Below are 19,436 nucleotides of genomic sequence, written 5' to 3' on the forward strand. Positions count from 1 at the left end.
AGTATCTTAATGCTTCTACAGTGTTTTCACAGTGTACAGCATTAAAGTTAAAATACATGATCAGTCTCGCTACTGTTATACAATTATCACCACTCTGATGAAAGGTGGCTTTGATGCAAGGATCCGAGAAAGCTAGGAGATACGTCGGTATTTGTTTATTCCTATTTACAAAGGAGTGTGGTTATTCACGTTGTTCATAGTGGGCTTCATCACCAGCCACCGTGTTTACAGCCTCACTGTGGTTTATCGCAGGGGCAGTGGCTGGGGCTTCTCAGAACATTGTGCTGCCAGGGTCTTTTTTGTAATTTCACCTGGGGAGCAGATGTCCTTAAAATCAATGTCTTAACATGTATCTGTCGGCACAGTATATTTCAATTAGCAAGCATCTGCTCAAAAATCTATATTTGCTGAATTGTTAATTGCTACTGGGAGGTGTTTCATAGCTTGTTTTGTTTCCTCTTTGTGTGATTTAGGTTACCATGGCCTTTACTGTGAAGAGGAATATAACGAATGCCTTTCTGCACCCTGCCAGAACGGAGCCACCTGCAGAGACCTCGTCAATAGCTATGAGTGCGTGTGTCTTGCTGAATATGAAGGTAGGATGGGTTTTGCCTCTTGTTTTTTGAATTGTTCTATGTATTTTTTATGGTAGGTTCTGTTACAAACAGAGATATGCAATATCCTTCACTGAGCAGAAATAAATCCCACATCTAAAATTAATGGAAACAAACTTCAGTGTACATCCTGATCCCATAATCTTTATTCAAATGAGTAGTTCAGATTTAGCTGGTCTGTGAGAAATGTATGTCCTTGTCTGGGGACAAATGGCTTCCCTTTGTTCTACTTAGGTGTACTTATTTCTGCTGTTTTTAAGATGTTAGAAAGTGATGGATTTTTAAAAGAAAACATAAGTGTTAAATACAATTTTTCATCAGTTATTGTTAGGAGCCATTACATGGAGGGCTTTCCAAATTATTTTTTAGTTATTTTCTCCAGTGAAGTGGTTTAAAAACACAGTAATAAAAGATTAGTATTTGAAACACATTAGCACAAAGGAGTAAAAATGAAAGTTTTATGTTGATTGTTCATTTAGAAGACTATAAAGCCCAGAGACAGTAGTAGGTCTGTGACTGCTTTCCCATGTTAACTGCAGCTATTGCTAGATATGTTTGAATGGAATCGGTCTTCAGCATTTCTTAAGGAGTTTATAAAATAGAGCAGAAAAGTATGTGTTTTGCTATACAAACTCTTTTATCTTGCACTGGATTTCAGCTTTACACAGAGCAGCACATATCAGCTATTGTGACATGTCCCTCTGTGGAGGGCTAAAATGATACTTTTTTGTGTATTCTGTGTCAAATCATGCTCTGAGAACATTTTGAATGTAATTTTATATCTTATTAGTATTAAAAAATATATATATTTTACATAGAATGACTATGTTTGAAGGATCATTACCCCTGCATTTTCTCATTAAGCGTATCAGTCCTTATCTGTGTTGATAAGTAACGCTCACTTAACAGCTGCTTGAGGCTAAATATGTATTTCATGCTGGTGATTGCACTGCTCTGTGACAACAGATACAGAATTCATCATTTTAGAGGCTTAGTGAGGAAATGACCCTCAGCTTTTCATGACAGTTTAAAGAGCACTTAACCATAATGTTATGGCTTCATGTTTTGTTCTCATCTGACCTGTACATGCAGCTGAAAGCACTGTATGCGCAGCACATTTTGCTTTAAATGAAAGCAGGGGACCTGGTCCTGAAAGCAGTTTTTGCTGATTACTGAGCTTTCTTCATTCCAATACTTAAGGTATTCAGGGACACTAATGAATAGAGCTCAGGTATCCAGCTCAAGATACTATGTGGGCCATTAGAGGCCTCAATTTTACCACCACCAACCCGGACCTCCCCGTCTGCAGTCCTCCCTTCTGCCTCCATATCCCCCGGCTGGCAAACAGACAAGAGCTGTTATCGCTGCTCTGGACTGAAGTATGTGCCAGCAGGTACCTGTGGGCTTCTGCCTCTGCTGGCTCCTGCTGCTTAGCTGCAGGATGCTCAAACTAGAGTGCTCTGCCTTTTTGCTGCTGACAGACTGACCAAATGATTTCAGCAGGTCTGTAGCGAGTGAGTACATGTGGGTGTGTATATATATGTATACATATAATATATATATTTAAAATAAGTTGCTCTTATATGTTTTTTTATTATCACTATTAACTTGAGATACTTGTTTTTATATAACTCCTGTAAGCTTGCATTGCTATACATAACTAGTGTTGAATGCTACAGAACTAAGTTTGTTTTAATCTTTCACTCATTAAATATATTTGCTTGTATACATACATCTGATGTATTATGTGTCCAATTTCTTCCTTTTTTGTATTTATTTTTCTTTCTCATATTCTTTTCTCTAAAGATTCTATTTTCTCACTAATTTTACCTCTGTATAGTTCTGCGTCTCAAACTCTCCAAATTCAAATTCACAAACTGCCCAATTCCAGTGCAACACAATTGGTATTCAGGAAGGAGTTTGGGAAGGAGTAAGGCAGGATCAGCTGCATAATTCCTTCACTGTCATTTACTACTTCATGATTAGAAACATTTTCCTGATGCCAAAGCTGTATTGAAGTTTTTATACATAATAGACAATATGAGTTTATGCTTCTATTGACTATGCATTTTTACAGTTTGCAGGACAGGATTTAGAAACATGAGCCACCTTAAAAAGTGAAAAATGTGTTTGTAATTTGTAAGTGTTATCACATGGAAGCATTCAGAATCCTATCCTGCTCTTCAGTTTGTTGAAATTCTTGTAAAAAGTATAAGAATGGGAAAACTTGAAGATAACTAGGATTTTAGCTAAGTGGTCACTTTGGATTCATTCCCAAGCAAAGAATGGTAATAAGACTCAGATTTAGACTTAAAACTTACTTTAATGGATAAATTTAAGTAGGTATTTTAAATGCAAGCTAATTTCACTATTGTAGATACATTATAAACAAAGTCCCACCAATCATTCGTTATTCATATACGTACATTTATTTTTTTTTGTGTTTCGGTGCCATCCATGCACTGATTAGATCATTCATGTATTGTTTTTTCTAGTTTTATCTGAAAAGTAGATCCAGAGAAAATTATGCATGTAGCAGTGGCAGCAGAGCCTCTCTCCCCATCCCCAGTTGCGAATCTGCTGTGCTTTATGTTCTGTATGCCAGACACGGCTTGCACTGTCTTCTGTAAGGCAAAGCTGCTGAATTCACATAGCCTACACCTGAGAATGAAAGAGCAAAGGTAGCAGCATGAAGCTGAGCAACCCAATTATTTACTTTATCTATACATTTTAATAAATAAATTTCTTTTTTTATTGCCTTAGTTATACTCCTCGGTTTCCTGCAAAAGTCAACGAGAGGCATCAGAACGCTTATGTATATTATTAAAGAACTTACTACGTAAAATTCTTATTGAAGACAATTATTGTTTACATTTTATTGAAGAATAATAGATAGCTGATCAGATTATGCTTTATTATACCATTGTTTTTTTATAGACGCTCCAGAAGTTCTTGTTAGCAGAAATTACCCTACCTCTCTTATCCCAAAGCCTCAGTAGGTGGGAAAAGCAGAGAGGAGGCATGTGTGTAAAAAGTTTAGCCACCATAAAATTTATGGCTTTAGTCTTATGGCATTAGCCTAATAATGGTTTGGAGGCTGCACATCATTGTGCTCATCCAGGTGAAGTTAAGTTATCGCACGTACTGATTTCATGCTGTCAATATAGGTCATGTTAATGACAGTTACTAATTTTACCTTTTCAGGAAGGCACTGTGAATTATACAAAGATCCTTGTGTTAACATCAACTGTCAGAACGGTGGCACTTGTGACAGCGAAGGTCTAAATGCTACATGTATTTGTGCACCTGGATATACAGGCAAGTAATTTGTACATTACACAGAACGTCTAGTTGTCAGCATTCACTGTGTCCAAAAGAAGACAACTACCAAGTAAGGCTGTGTCTCTTCAAGGAAACAAATTAATTTGGACTTTGCTGAATTGCAGTCAGTCTAGGGAGAATGAACAGTTCTTGATATTACTTGCAACTGCTTTGAACTTTAAAAATTTTGCAGCAAAAAAAGCCTGCTACTAAAGAGAATTCACTAAGCTAACAGCTATTTAACATGCCTTATGACCTTACTGCTTGAGACTAGATTGCATTTTTAAAATATCATTTTGAAGACTTCCAGGTAAGCCAATATACTAATTGGACACTGTTGAAACTGGAAAATGTTTTAACATTGACCTTAGTTACTGTGAGCTGAAAAAACAACTTACTCTGTTACTGTAATATGCAATTGCTAAAAGCCCTAAAGTGCTTGTTATGAATCAATTTACACTTTCAGAGTAATGGTAAGCAGCCCATTTAATCCTTTGGCCTTGTATTTAAACTGACATGATTGGTGTTAATCCAAGTATCTGCTGTCAAGATAATTTACAACCTGATGCACTGCTAGCCGTGTAAGGTAATATCCAATGTGACAGTAACAGATACTATCATAAAATAATATAGATGTATTAGATATATAGATACTACAGAACTACATTCATAGCTGTTTTGTAGATCAAATCGTGCTTTCTGGTATGTGCTAATTAAAGCGCATTTTTTTTTAAAAGAATTGGCTTTCCGTTGTACAGTGGCTCTTTCTCAGAGACACTGATTATCTACATTATTGTATAGCACTTCAGAATATACATGATAAATTGTTATACCACATTTTCTTGGGATGGAACTTATATTTAAAGAAATGAGACACCCATAATCTGGGTGAGGTTAGTCAAGTCACTTAGCCCTCGGACTTTGTTTTCACCTGGTTGAATGAGGGTAATATTTTCTTCTTGGAGGCTATGTGAGACTTATTTCTTGAAATAGTTGTAGAATATTTTTGATGTTCTGAGAATAAAGATGCTATTGAGCTATAATTTGTTCTGCAGCTAGAGAACAATTAAATGACTGGTGATGTACCTGCTATATAGAAGTTTTTTTTTTGTTGTTTGTTTGTTTTGTTTTTGTTTTCCAATATAAGGTGAAGAATGTGAAATTGATGTAAATGACTGTGACAGCAACCCATGTCACCATTCTGGAACTTGCATAGATCAGCCTGGTGGTTACACCTGCCATTGTCCACATGGATGGGTCGGTGCAAACTGTGAAATACGTAAGTTTTGTAGTTTTCTAAAAATGTCTAAAAATGATACATTATAATAAAGAAATTTATATCTGTCTCTAAATATCTGTCTGCCCAAAGACTCTGAATCACCTGTAAATTATCAAAATTCTGTTAAATGCATTTTATTTTAGGCCATAACATTTCAAAAGTGGCTATGAAAGTTAGAAAATTCTGTTTCTGGGCACCCTACTTTGAGATGTGTCGGACTAGATTGTCAGAGATGCTGTCTCACAGCTCAGCACAAAGCAGTTTGCCTTTTAATTGGACTTATGCTTCAGAGTTTACTTTCATACAACCTTGAATAAAGTCTACTTCCATAGCGCTATAAGCATGGTCCTAACAGACTTGTATTGACTTCTGAGCACCTGCAGTTCTAGTGATGTTTCAGCAAAACAATTTTGCACTTGCTTACCTAAGGAAACAAGTCCTGTGTAATTGTGCTGTGACTTGTGTGTGCATGCATTTACCAACTTTTTCAGAAATAACTTTTCCAACCATAGGCTGATTTCTACCTGTCATGGTTTAACCCCAGCCAGCAACTAAGCCCCACAGAGCCGCTCGCTCACTCCCCCCCAGTGGGATGGGGGAGAGAATCGGAAGAGTAAAAGTGAGAAATCTCATGGCTTGAGATAAAGACAGTTTAATGGGTAAAGCAAAAGCCGCACGCACAAGCAAAGCAAAGCAAGGAATTCATTCACTACTTCCCAGCGGCAGGCAGGTGTTCAGCCATCCTCAGGAAAGCAGGGCTCCATCACGCGTAACGGTTACTTGGGAAGACAAACGCCATCACGCCCAATGTCCCCTCCTTCCTTCTTCTTCCCCCAGCTTATATACTGAGCATGATGTCATATGGTATGGAATAGCCCTTGGGCCAGTCTGGGTCAGCTGTCCTAGCTATGCTTCCTCCCAGCTTCTTATGCACCTGGCAGAGCACAAGAAGCTGAAAAGTCCTTGACTAGTGTAAACTCTGCTCAGCAAGAACCAAAACATCAGTGCGTTATCAACATTATTCTCATCCTAAATCCAAAACACAGCACTCTACCAGCTACTAAGAAGAAAACTAACTCTATCCCAGCTGAAACCAGGACACCACCAAATTTGTTAGAAAGGTAAAGGTCTCCAAAACAAAAGAAGCATTTAGTAAGACTTAGAGAGGTTCCATTGGCGGGTCTAGTGAAGGAACAGCTTCAGTGTGATCTCGCTGCTTAGTATAGAGAATAGCTTCAGTCTAAGTGCACCCGTATGGAGCAGTAGAGAGTCCATGAGAGGAAGAAAGTATGAAGCGCAGTGTGGAAGAATTAAAATGGAAATCAGGCTTCATTAGTTCTGCTCACGGAGCTACTTTGTATTTCCCCGATGTCTTGTTCTTGGGCTACAGATGTTGTCTTTACTAGGGAGTTTAGCTGCATATTTAACTGCTTGCATGCTCAGGTACTGTGGTCATAGATGCTCAGTTACTGTGGTCATAGGTCCCTTCAAGTCATTAAACAGATACACGAGTTTGCATGAGGAGATTTATACCACTTAGCACAGCTAATGTTGCAGGGATAGGTGATAGATTAAAAAATAAACAGAAGAAAGGACCTGGAAAGCTTCTATTGTACATTCCTGAGAAAATGCCTACACAAATGCTGGAGTAAAAAGTGTTTTCTATATCTCTTTTACACAAGGAGCATATGAAGCTTCTCTTTTTTACTCTTTTACTTAAACTTTACTTAAACATATCAGCTTCTTTTAAAGTTGATTTCTATTCTTGATGTTCGTCCTTACTTTAACCCAGAAGACAACTCTGTTCACACCCAGACTGACACAAAAGTTTTATCTTGACAGGTTTATGACCTTCTCTCCCTGTAATTGTTGGTTGTGAATTCAGTTTCAGTGCTTTCTGTTGAAAGCAAAGACTGCAGAAGAGCATTGCTAGCTAGTCCGGAGATGGTGACAGCACTACCTTTCTGTTGTCTCTGTGAATGGCGCACACACTTCCCTGTGTGGTACAGAACCATCGTGACATTGGGAGCACAATGCTGCGTGCTATCTGTATGCCATATTGCTCATGCTAAAAGATGCTCAGATGAGCTTTTACTGACAAGGCTGCTGTTAGTGATACCTGAAACATGCATGTCCAAGTTGATCAGCAAGGCAATGCAATTCTGCCTGCCTTAGCTAATAAGTAGTGGGCTGACAGACAGATGAGTTTAGTTCTTGGAGAAAGCAATAATCATCCTGGAAACGTACTTCAATGTAGTAACAATTACATTTCTGTTGTGTTATGGAGTGAACAGATGCCAAAGGGAAACAGATGGGCTTGCATGCTTTCTGAGCCCTGCAGATGTGCTATATGAAATCAGTGATGCTTGTTCTGGAGTTCTCCTTTGGCTGTCATGCTCTAGTCACTAAGAGTTTGGCTGTTCGCACCACAGATACATAGTGAGGTGCATATAAACACATGGGAAAATGCGAGAAGCAGAACAGAGGGTGGAAGAAGCCTTTTCTACTGTCCAGCTACTCAGTTATTCCTGCTTCCCCCTGTGAGGGATGCATGCCCCTAAGCACTGTATACAACAGGTAGGTTCAAGCTTACATCTGTGGTTGGTCAATAATAACTCCTTTCTGACCTCGTTTCTAAGTGTACGAGAGAGGGAGTGGATAAAACTCTGCTTAAACTTTGTCCTCTTCAGCGAGGGGATTGTCTCTGCTTGGTGCGTATTTCTCTACACGTAGCATCTGTTTATAGTTGAACTGCAGTGGCCTTGCCTGCTGCTCAAGAACTTGGATTTCCTGCTTGTATTACACACTTGCAAACTGTGTAAGTTAAAATGACGGGAAGAAGCAACAGCACTTTGTTGTTGCTCTTTTAAGCCTTTTACTGACTGATTTGTTCTTTTATCTTGTGACTACTATGACAGGAGGCAGGGACTGGCACTGATAACACTGCAAGGCTGATTCTCAACCAGAAATATTAGACCTTTTCTTTCCATCTCAATATTTGGAGAATAAATCATATAGTGTTGTTCATGGCAATTGCTCTCAATTCAAGAGGTTGAAATTACTGTGTTTTTTATCCAACAAATCAGGAATGCTAATAGAGTCTATATATGTAATAATAATATAGGAGATATAAAAAAATGCAATCTAGAAAATTCTGGTTTGGATTAGTCTTAAAGGAATGAAAACAGGAAAAAAAAATCTTTGCATAGTCACATAAAGATACATTTTGAAGAGCAATTAAGTTTAAAATTTGAGGGTTACCAATAGTTTCTTCAATAAGCTTAACATCAGCAAATGTCTGATGTTCCCTTGCTATTAAAGTCAATTTAACATAGCATCAAAGTAAAATGATGTGTTTTTATGGGATACCGTGATACTTCACAATAGTCAGATATAAGTATGGACATGCAGCCTCTCTAACCAATGCGGTGGCTTATACACAAAGCTGTGGAAGCTCTCCTAAAGTGCTTGGATTTTAACAGGTATATAAAGGATTATGCAAGTAGAGAGGGACTGAATTTTGAAGAAATCACTTTGCAGAAAGGATTTAAAAGCATTTTGATCTGCAGATTCTTTTTACAGAACTGTGTATCCATGGGGAGATCTTTGCGCTCACAGTCTTTCCCTGAGCTACGAGTTGACAAACTGATGTGAACCCAATTCTAATCGTATCTAGAAAGGCCATATCCAGCTCTTTTATAAACAGGTGCAGCACTTCTGATCTCACTGGAGTTGAGATGGATTTCTGTTCAGCTCTAAAGACTGAATCTATTAGTAAATCTGCTTCTGTTCATCTTTCCATATCTCCTTGTCAATATTTATCATATTGTTTCAGCAATTTGTACACAATGGTTAATAACGTATTGGAAAATAAATGTAAGCACTGCATACTGACTTCCTTTGTATTGGACCATCCCTCTGAATGCTAGAAAAAGACGTGATGAAACCAGGCTCCTCAAGAGGGGGACAAACTGGTGTTCATGAGTCATTGGCTAAATAGATCACATTTTATCTTTTGTGATCTTCTGTTACTAGACATGAAGGAGGCTATTGGTACTTAGTCTTTTTTGTAGAACAACTCTCTGTTTACTATTAATAGGTTCCCATTTTTTCACCAGCTCTTTTATCTGCTTGAAGTAACTATCCTAACAGGATTTCAGGGTTATCTTCTCGTCAACCTGTACTCTTCAATTTTCAAGTGCTGTATATACAACAGACTAGACAAGATGTATGTTGCCTGGATGAACGGTGATATTTATTATATCATCTTATGGTCCTTACCAGTGTTAGCAATTCAAATTAAATAGGATTAAATTGGTCTTAATTATAAAGAGGATATTTTCCCTTTCAAAATGAAATGTATTTGCCTAAGAAGTTAATGGAGCATTCACTGTAAAAATGCTTACAAAATCTCTTATATGAATTCTCTAATGCCTGCTGGTTATTTGTTAATATCATTACCTTTCCCACTTTTGTAATTATTAATGTAGTTACCAAGGTAAGCCAAACCATGGGGTTACTTGAAAACTAACATTATGAAGAATTTCTAGTACAGACTGTGTGGTGTGCATTGAAATCTAATTCTTAATTAATTTTATGAACATTACTATGACAACTAAGAATACTGTGATTTTCAGCTGTCTTATGTTCTTTCTAATCTTTGGAGTATAAGCTGTTAATCTTCATATTTTTATCTGGTGAGGAAGAAAGGGAGAAATTTCTCTCAGCCTTATCATCCAGAGATGGAAGACACGGAATCTAAATCAGAACTGTCTTGCCATATATCTGAGCACACTAGATCTGAATTTGGCCTAGTCTGACAACCTGACAGAAACCACTGTGTGCGATGAATGTGCTGCAGGAACAGAAATAGAAACCCATCCCAAACTGCACAGAGCACAGCTGTATTCTCTCTCTCACATCCCGACTGGGCAAACTGCAGTAACAGCACTTTAGAAACATTAAATCACAGAATAATTCAGGCTGATCAAAACTTTACTGATCACTGAAGAAGATAACACAAACAAGCAATCGGTCCTGTAAACTCAGCTCACATTTGTGGACAAAAAGCCTTAGGCAGCCCAAGCTCAGAAGTGCTCCGGGACAACCTTTACTATTGTAAACAAAGAGCAGCCATTTCTTCAAACTCTGCCCAGGTGAATCCCACATGTTACAGCTTCAGGCTTTCTCCCTACCTTCCTCTAAAATGGATTTTTTTTTTTTTTTTTTCTGTATTTATACATTCCCCTGTATTTCTACCATAGATGGAGATTATATCTGCAGATGCCACTAAACTTGTGATTTCAGCTCAGGTGCTCAACTCAGTTATCTGCCATCATCAACATCCTCAAGAGGTGGCTTCTAAGAATATCTTAACATTCGCAAAGCCTATGCTTGATAGCCCTGTTCCCAGACTGTTTGTGATTAAGTAAAGGGAGTTTCTAAACCAGTGCAAAGCAGAAGTCCATTTGAAAAAGGAACAGTCACCTGCTAGAAATAACTTCTGCAGAGTGTCAGATTTCTGTAGTCAGAACGATTCAAGTCTCTTCCTGGTTTGAAATAATTTATGAGACCATAGGCTTAAGACTGCCAAAAATGAACCCTGGAGGGAAGTACAGGTTAATTAGAAATACTCTGACCCATTCTAGAGAAAAACAGATCTGAGGACATAGGCAATTGGTAGACAATCTGTTTGGCATTGATGGACAGTAGTTTGGGCATCAAGAATTTTTATAAAGAAGGTCTGGAATGCATAAATACAAGAAGCTTGGCTTTACTTCAGGTCTGCTTTGAGACCTCAGCAAAATTATGCTTGAGAGAAGACTCTAGTGAGCTCGGTACTGTAGCACCTTATGAGATGCTCTTTTTGTCCTTGAAATGCTGGTTTTGAAGTCTCTGCAGTTTGACGGACATAGGCATAACAAACCCCTGTGTTTCAAATTAAAAACCAAGCATGTTTAATACATATAAAACCACATATTTTAGTGGAAGGGTTCACTCACTATTAGAAAAACTGCACAGAGAATTGGTGGATTACTAGAAGCTTTTACATAAAACCTGCCTGCCTTTAGAGAGCCTATAGTACATTATAACATAATGAAGAATAACTAGATGAACTTCTATGACTTGGGATATACAGGAGATCAAACTAGATAAGTTTTCTTATATAACCTTAAAAATCTACAAAAAAGATGGGTGAAGGATCAAGATAGTGCTATTCAAATTTGTTGCATGTTAGGCATGGTGACATATCCCTAACAGAGCCTGGGAAGGTTCAAGTAACATATCCCCCTAGCTTCAAGAGTCTCCACAGAAATATTGAAAATATATCATAAAATAATTCTATTCAGCAAGAAGGATATAAATTACTAATTAATGATAACCTTTTATTTCTTATTGGCAGATCTGCAGTGGAAGTCCGGGCATATGGCAGAGAGTCTAACAAATATGCCTCGTCACTCCCTCTACATCATAATTGGGGCTCTCTGCGTAGCGTTTGTCCTGATGCTGATCATTCTGATTGTGGGAATATGTCGCATCAGCCGCATCGAATATCAAGGCTCTTCCAGGCCAGCCTATGAAGAATTTTACAACTGTAGAAGCATTGACAGTGAATTCAGTAGTGCAATTGCTTCTATCCGACATGCCAGGTTTGTTCTGGGGATGGTAATTTAAAAGAAATCCGTTATGATATGCAATTTCAGTCCATGCGTAGTGCATCTAACTGCTGTTGGCAGAGAATGGGCTGCTTCGCTGTGAAAAGACAGGATCATCAACACTGCTCGTTCTTTTTTTGATCCCTATTCTGTTCTCATTTTAAGTGTGATAATCCAGCACAACTCCTTGAAAACAGAGGGAGTTATTCTAAATTTATTTGGTGTAACTGGTGAAGAGGGACAGATGCAGAGTTCTTAACCTGTAAGAACTGCTGTTTGGGATGTAAATACTCTTTAACTGATACACCCAAGTACCTTGATTAGATAGCAAAAGGCATGTTGATTTTTGTGACTAATTTACCAGATTATTTAATGAGACTCTCTTCAACTCACTCATTTTTGTACTCCTGTTTGCCTCAAATTTAGGATCTTTCTTACTTGCTTTCCTAGAGATAGTAATTTTTTAACTTTTAATTTTAATGGAGCACTTGCAAGCCAGGGCATCGGGTATTGGAATAATACAAAAGTAGGACTGGAAGGGATTCAAGAGCTCAAGTGTAAGCCATTGCACTGATATAGTATTAATTATACCTAGCTCCCTGTCAACAATTGTGTTTAAAAACCTCTGAAGGAGTTAAATAGAGTTAGAAAGGGCTTTTTAAAAATCCAACCTAGATTTGCTTTGCTATGAATTAGACTGCTTCTTTCTTACTGCTCTTCAGGTTGTCATGAAGAAAAATTTATCACTGTTCCGTTTATAGTAATCATGTACATCAGGCGTCGTGTGTGTCATCCGTCCCGCCCCCCCCCCCCCCCCCCCCTTTTAATAATAAAACCAAACAAAGCAAAACAACCTTTTTCTTCCCTATCCTAAAATAACTCACTCTTCCAGTATCTTCTCCTGGATCTTGTCAGCTTCTTTATTGTCTCCCTGGTTACACGCTCCAGAAGGTCTTTCTCTTTTTTTGAAGGGTGGTCCCTAAAGCTGGAAATAGTTCTCTGTCTGAAGCTTTACCTGTACCAAATGAACTGAGTAATTACCTGCTGCATCTTATTTATGGCATTCCTGTTCATACATCTAAAAATGAAACCTGCTTACTTTTTTTTTTTTTTAATTTGCATGACACTAGCAACTGATGATTTAATTTGGTGACCTGTTAGACCTTCTCCTCTAAGCCATTTTGCTTCCTAGCCAGTATTGTTTCTTCTGTATTTGACATCTTTCTTAATAGGGTAGAACTTTCATTTTTGTTGTATCTTTTTCCCATTTCTTTGATTTGTCAAGATCACTTTGAATTCCAACAAGAGTGTTCATGTGTGTTACCATTAAAATGCTTTTAAAAGAATGGAGGGAGACCCGTTCCTGTGCATTGACATGGAGAAATGTGTGCATATTGGCTGATGATTGCTGGTAATTCATTTTCCAAATACTCCAGTTCTGTTTCAGTGCAAATTAAATAGGTTAATTTGTACCACTGCTGAAGTCATCAGAGTTATCTGAAATGGATGAGGAGTTCCCACAGACTCAGTTAAACACATCACAGCTTTGGGCAGTAGCTCTTTAAACTGTTCCAACTAGATTTACAATAAAACATTTGTTCATTGTCAAAATATATTAGTCAGTAAATATTTTAAAAAGAAAGACGTATATAGTTGATTTAACATAGCAATAAAATCAGTATTCTTTTAAGTCTTCCCTTGAAGTCTGCTTTGCCACTTAAGCCTTACATCTTTTCCAGTAGGAGCTCAGCATCTCCACACCATACACACCCTGAGAACTCCTTTTTCCTTTAGTAGTGTATCGGGAGAGGAGGGAGTTGCTTTATGGCCCATAAAAAGCTTTATAGTTTTTTATTATGTGGCCTTCTGAATGTCTACTGTTGTGTACTACGCACCTCCAAGGGTGGAGAGCAAGGTGCAAAATGATACTGTTAATCTTTCAAATTAAACACCTCCCAACTAATACTGCAGCAGTGATGAATGTGTCAATCCTGTTCAGTTACTAGTCGCTGAAGTGGTACTTTGCACTTCCCCAAGGACTGGAATTGGTCTCCTGAGGAACAGTGTGAAACGCCTGGGTTTTCTTACTTATTTCTTCAAGCAAATTTGGCAGCTTTCTATCTAAGAGTACCAAGGAAAAGCGTACCAGCAAGGCAGGATCTTTTTAATTTGAACTTTCCCTGCCTTTTACAGTTTCACTGGCAGGTAATGGAAATGATAAAAGATTTCCTGTACAAAACCTTTCAAATCTTGGAAGCTGGGCTAATTCAGGTCTTTATTGCTACTGTCTGGATTACTCTGAATGAATCTATGTTTATTACTGAAGGCAGAAGTTTAGAAAACCAAGTTTTCATCAGGGTTAAATAACCTCTGAAGAAGTTCTTAGACTGGGATATATTCATGGTGATTTTTCACATCCATATTATGCAGTTAAAAATTACATTATTGGAACTTCTCAATAAAGGGTTGCCCTATCTTGGGAAAGGTGTTTCTACTTAATGCAAATGAAAAGAACTATTTTCATTCTAAATAATTCTCTGTGCCTCTCAGAGAATGGATGCCTTATAAAAATCCAAGGTAGAGCTGCCAAGTCAGGTAATTCAGAGAGGTTTAGTGTGAAGATTATTGTGTTTATTTTGGTTTCAGGAAGATATAAAACACTGCTTTGGCCATTCCAATCCAGGAAAAGGAGCACAACTTTTATAGTTATTTTTGCATAAACTCTTAAATCTCCATATTAAAAATACCAAGGTCTGAATTTTCAGAATTGCTGTATCTGAGAGATCTACTTTCAAGTAACAGATTCTCAGCATTTTCTGAAAATCATTACCTTTCCCAGTTAGATACCCAAACTTATTAGTAATTTTGAAAAATGGAGGCCTAAGGAAAAGTGAGTAGTTTATTTTCTTTAAATGTAAGGTTTCTGTTAGAGTCGGTAGGTGTCCAGGGAGTGTGGATGCTTGTTGCATATTCAGTAAATTATTATTTTAAAATTACTTGTTCATGTTTCTCAGCTGATCTTTTCTTGATAATTTTTCATAATTTAGTCTTTACTAATCAAGGTACTTGCTGTAAGAGAAAACAAATGTGCTCAAGGATCGTTACTCATAAATGTCTACTTCTAGTGAATATTCTTAGTATTAGCAGATCAGAACTAGATAGTTTTCTAACCAGCTGAAGCACAGCTCTCTTTAGTATTCATTATGCAGACAGTAAATAAATACTTCTTTTATGTTAAAGTTTATACATTTTAAAGCCAGAAGGGAACACTCCAATGAAATAGTTGACCACTGGCTACTGCAGCCATAAGACTTCATTGAATTGGAACCAGGATCTGTTGTTGAAACTGAATCGCTCACTTTAGAAAAGCATCCACACTCAGGTCACAAAATATCTGGTTACAGAGACTGTACTACTGTAAACTTTTTGTGTGTCTAGCTATTATTAGCATTAGAGTTCATGCACTACTTACAGCATAGTTTCTTTAATTTTTACTTTCATGTGCTATCTCTTGTTCTGTCTATGTGTAGGTTGAAGAGTCTGGTTCATCAGACTCTGATTAAATCATCTTGTCACAGCAGGGTAAGCTTCTCTCCATCGCACATTCTCCACGTTCCTGTGTTCGAGTCAGCTGTGTTAGACTGCAACATCCTAAGCTTCCTGACTCTGATGAGCTACAGCACATGCTCATTTCTTCCCATTTCCTGACATAGGTTTCAGTGATGAGTTTCAGTCAGCTACCTCTTTGTGAAAGTATGATCACGTGCACAAGTACTCTGGCCTCCACAACACATGCCAATTGCTTATATACATCCTCTGGCAGAGTCTCAACTTTGTAGGAACTCCAGGTTTATAGTTCAGTTATAATAAGGAACGTAAAATACCACTTGCGCACATGGCCTTTTCTCTGAGTAATGCAGAGGAAATTAATCTTCTCATTCTCCTCCTGTGGAGGCAGAAATAATCCTTTCCTCTGATGGGTATGCTTTTTAAAAAAAAAAAAAAAATCTGGTCTCTCTCTTTTCCTTCTCTTGTTTAAACTTTATTTGTGAACTCCTTATACCAGTTGCTGGTTTTGAACAGAGTAGCAACATGTGGTTTCTTTCTTCTGCTTCTGGGGAAACTCTGAACTCCAGCCTATCCCACAGAAGTTGGAGGATACCATTTCACTGGGGTTCAGCTGTCCAATGTTCTCCAAAGTCTTCTCCTTGAATGGAATTGTTGAGGTTAATGACTCTCTATGGTTAGCCATCTTTTGAAATGTCCTTCTAAGGAAGTGGAGGGGCAACCCCATTCCATATGTGAAGTAGAATTTGCAGTCTCTGTCACAAACACACACACACGCATATACACACACGCACACGTGGAGCTGCCTGTGCCAAGAAGAATTCGTACATTGAATATATACTGTCCCCAGAATTGTCACAGAACCCTCGGTCTCTCTTTGTCAAGTTACACAGGTCACTCTTACTCAATGTTTCATTGCAAAATATATTTTCTAATTCTCACGTCATTTACTTGACTTTATGGTGATCCCTATGCCACTGGTAAGTATCTCTGATATGCACATTGGAACACTATCATCAGGCATGAGTGGACACGACAATGCTAAATATAGAGGCCATAGAACTTCCCTAGTCCTACTGATATACTCTGTTTACCCATCTAAGAACATAATTGTTCATCAGACACAGTATAGCATTAAAGCTAGTGTCAAACTGATTATCCATCATGTCCCCCTAGTCTTTTTCCAGACTCAGTGCTTCCCAGGATTGAGATTTCCCCACATGGCATATACTCTTTGTTAGATGAATAATCTTGTATTTAGTTGCACTGGAAGAAATCTTTATTCGTTTGTTTGTATGTACTTTCATTGTAAGCAGCCTATTAATTGATCCAGTACACTCTGTAGCAGGGACCTGCATCTTTTCACTATTTATTACCCCTTGAATTGTTGTCGCTTTCAGATTTATTGGTAATTATTTTATGTTTTCTTTTATGTCATCAATTAAAAGACAAAATAGCATCCTTGTGCAATCCTACCAGATACATGCCCATTGAACTAAGACTTTCCATTTAACAGTTCTGTTTTGAGACCTCTGAGGTTTGCGTTAACTCTGTTTACTGTTACGAGCAGGGACTGGCTTCTGAACCGCCTGATCAAAGCAATGTGGTCTACTAGCTAGATGGCTCAGCCAGGCCGCAAACAACTAGCACATGTACTGTGGTCTTTTCTCAGCATTTTCTAATTAGGGGCACATGTCAACCCTGACCTACACAAGAGAACAGATTTTGTACTGCTTCACTGTGTGCAACAAGCCATGTGTTCTCTACCTGTCAGAAAGGGCAAAATTTGACTTAAATCACTGGAGAATGTTCATCATTTTGTACCTATGCAAAGCTCTGTTTCCTTTAAACCCTTGAGAGTGATAAAGAAAAAGGGTGATTCAGAATTCATTGTTGCCTCTGATTTAGTAAGATGCTATAACTTGATTCCTTCCTTCAATTCTTGGAATTTTATCTCATTTACAGAAAATCAGGTTTATCCATCATGATGCTGATGAGTGAATGTGGCCTGTCTGTATTTATTAAAGTAAACTGCAGAAGAAAGCAGACATTCATGCATGGAAATGTATCTAGTGTGGCCTTATTGACAGCTGAAGTACTTTTTGAAAAATGAAATTTCCACTATATAGATCATAATGCTTCTAGCCATTTTAGTTTTGTCAACAATTCTAGATCACTGAAAACAGCCAAGAATTAAATTGCAACAGTCAGGAAGCTGCATAAAAATCTTGGATGAAAATCAAGTTAATTTTGGTTTGGTCTAAATATTATCCTCAAACTCTGCATTTTCTGAATCTCACCTTCCAGTGTGCACAACTTAAATTAATATAGACTTAATATGGTACATAAGAAGGGGATAAAAAGAATCCTTAGTGTGGATCACTACATAAATAAATCTTTCTGTTTCTGCGTTAATATTTTCTCTGCGTCAGGTCCAGAAGGAAAGTGGACTTGACCCTTTTTTGCCTCAATTTCCTGTGACCCTTTTTGTTACTTAAAGTCCTTGTAATTGTAGTTAGAACACTTTAGTCATTTTTTCCACTTTCAAGTTGCATTTTTAGCACTACTTATGTATCTTAATAAATGACCAGAAGGGTGATAGACTGTCTATGTGGTGCAAAGGTACCTAAAGGAGTTCTGGCTATGCCAGCACTGGGGCCACAACGATACGCCCACAGCAGTTCTCTGCACAGGCAGATACAGCCTGGTTCCTAGCAGTGATGGCTGCCCAGGAGGAGCACGCTGCTCATGTGATTCTGTTGCTTCTGAACCTTTGCTAGCTTAGTATGTTTATGTGGCGTTGCAATATCCTAACTGCCATCAATTTTGCCAGTGTTGCAAATAGTGTGCAGCATGTTGATAATTTAAATGTGCTTCGCAAGTGGATGTCAGGTTCATTTTTTAAATGCTTTGTCTATAGCTTATAACTCAATTCAGTGCATAACTATTGCATTTCCAAATGCAAATGTCACATAGTTGTCTATTATTTACTTTTTGTAAATATATATGACCTGACCTTAATATTGGTTGTTAGAGCAGGCTCTAAATTAAAATTCTGGCCTCACTGAAACTGTATTAGTTTCACTCTTGCCTTCCACACTCTTCCCATATTCTGATACTACTGAATTGCGCAGCAGAATTCCTGTAGCCTTTGATATGAAATTTGTTTCTTGTTTGCAAGATTTTTAATTTTTTTGTTTGATACATATATTTCAAAAGTCACAGTTCAGATACGTAAACTTCTGTATTTCTGGCAGGTTGCAATACAATTTAGAATTTATCTAGGCTCTCTGGGTTTGTTTCTGACCGCATACCATAACTCAGTGGGTTGTTGCCTTTAACGTATTCATACTGCTGTTTGTCACCAAAAGCTTTCTTTTGTTTCCAGGTTTGGCAAGAAATCCCGACCTGCAATGTATGATGCAACCCCCATTGCTTATGAAGATTACAGCCCAGATGACAAACCTTTGGTTACACTGATCAAGACAAAAGATTTGTAATCTAGTGTATCTTTTTTGGATTATTTTTCAAAAGGATGGGCTACTAACCTAATTTAAATATTTTTAAGAAGAAAGCATAATAAGTAATTTAAACCATTAGATGCTTCAGAATTTTCTGTAGAATATTTAAGAACCAATTTTCTGCAGCTTTTAGTTTGGAAAAATATTTTAAAACAGAATTTGTGAACTTCATGAATTACATTTTAATGTACCTTGAGCTCTATAAACTATAAGCTTATGATAGTGTGTGCTTTTTTCTTGGTAGACACTATTACTAAACCCAGATGAGTTTCTTGTGGTTGTTACAGAACAGAAAATAATAATTAATGAGGAGTTCTTTATGACATGTCAGTGCCAGCTTTCTCAGTAGAGGTAGGAAAAATGTGAAGCATAATATGATATATCCATTAATTGAAAAAGTCTAAAATGTTTGTGTTGTGAAAAAGAAACTAGTAAAAATTATTATTCCTAATCTGAATGAATTAGCTTTTGCCTTATT

General features: G+C 37.6%; 1 protein-coding gene across 1 annotated transcript in view; it reads left to right on the top strand.

Moving 5' to 3' along the window:
- Positions 1-18,937, top strand: part of DNER (delta/notch like EGF repeat containing) — a gene marked incomplete at both ends in the record, with an annotated part of 135,224 nt that extends 116,287 nt beyond the window's left edge. Inside the window, 5 exons of the mRNA XM_082319371.1 lie at positions 474-596; positions 3,819-3,932; positions 5,083-5,214; positions 11,618-11,864; positions 18,826-18,937. Of these exons, the coding sequence (XP_082175497.1) occupies positions 474-596; positions 3,819-3,932; positions 5,083-5,214; positions 11,618-11,864; positions 18,826-18,937 (728 nt within the window). The remainder of the gene's footprint in view (positions 1-473; positions 597-3,818; positions 3,933-5,082; positions 5,215-11,617; positions 11,865-18,825) is intronic.
- Positions 18,938-19,436: the final 499 nt, after the last annotated feature.

Source organism: Platalea leucorodia (assembly GCF_965183815.1).
Source record: "Platalea leucorodia genome assembly, chromosome: 8".
Lineage (NCBI taxonomy): Eukaryota > Metazoa > Chordata > Aves > Pelecaniformes > Threskiornithidae > Platalea > Platalea leucorodia.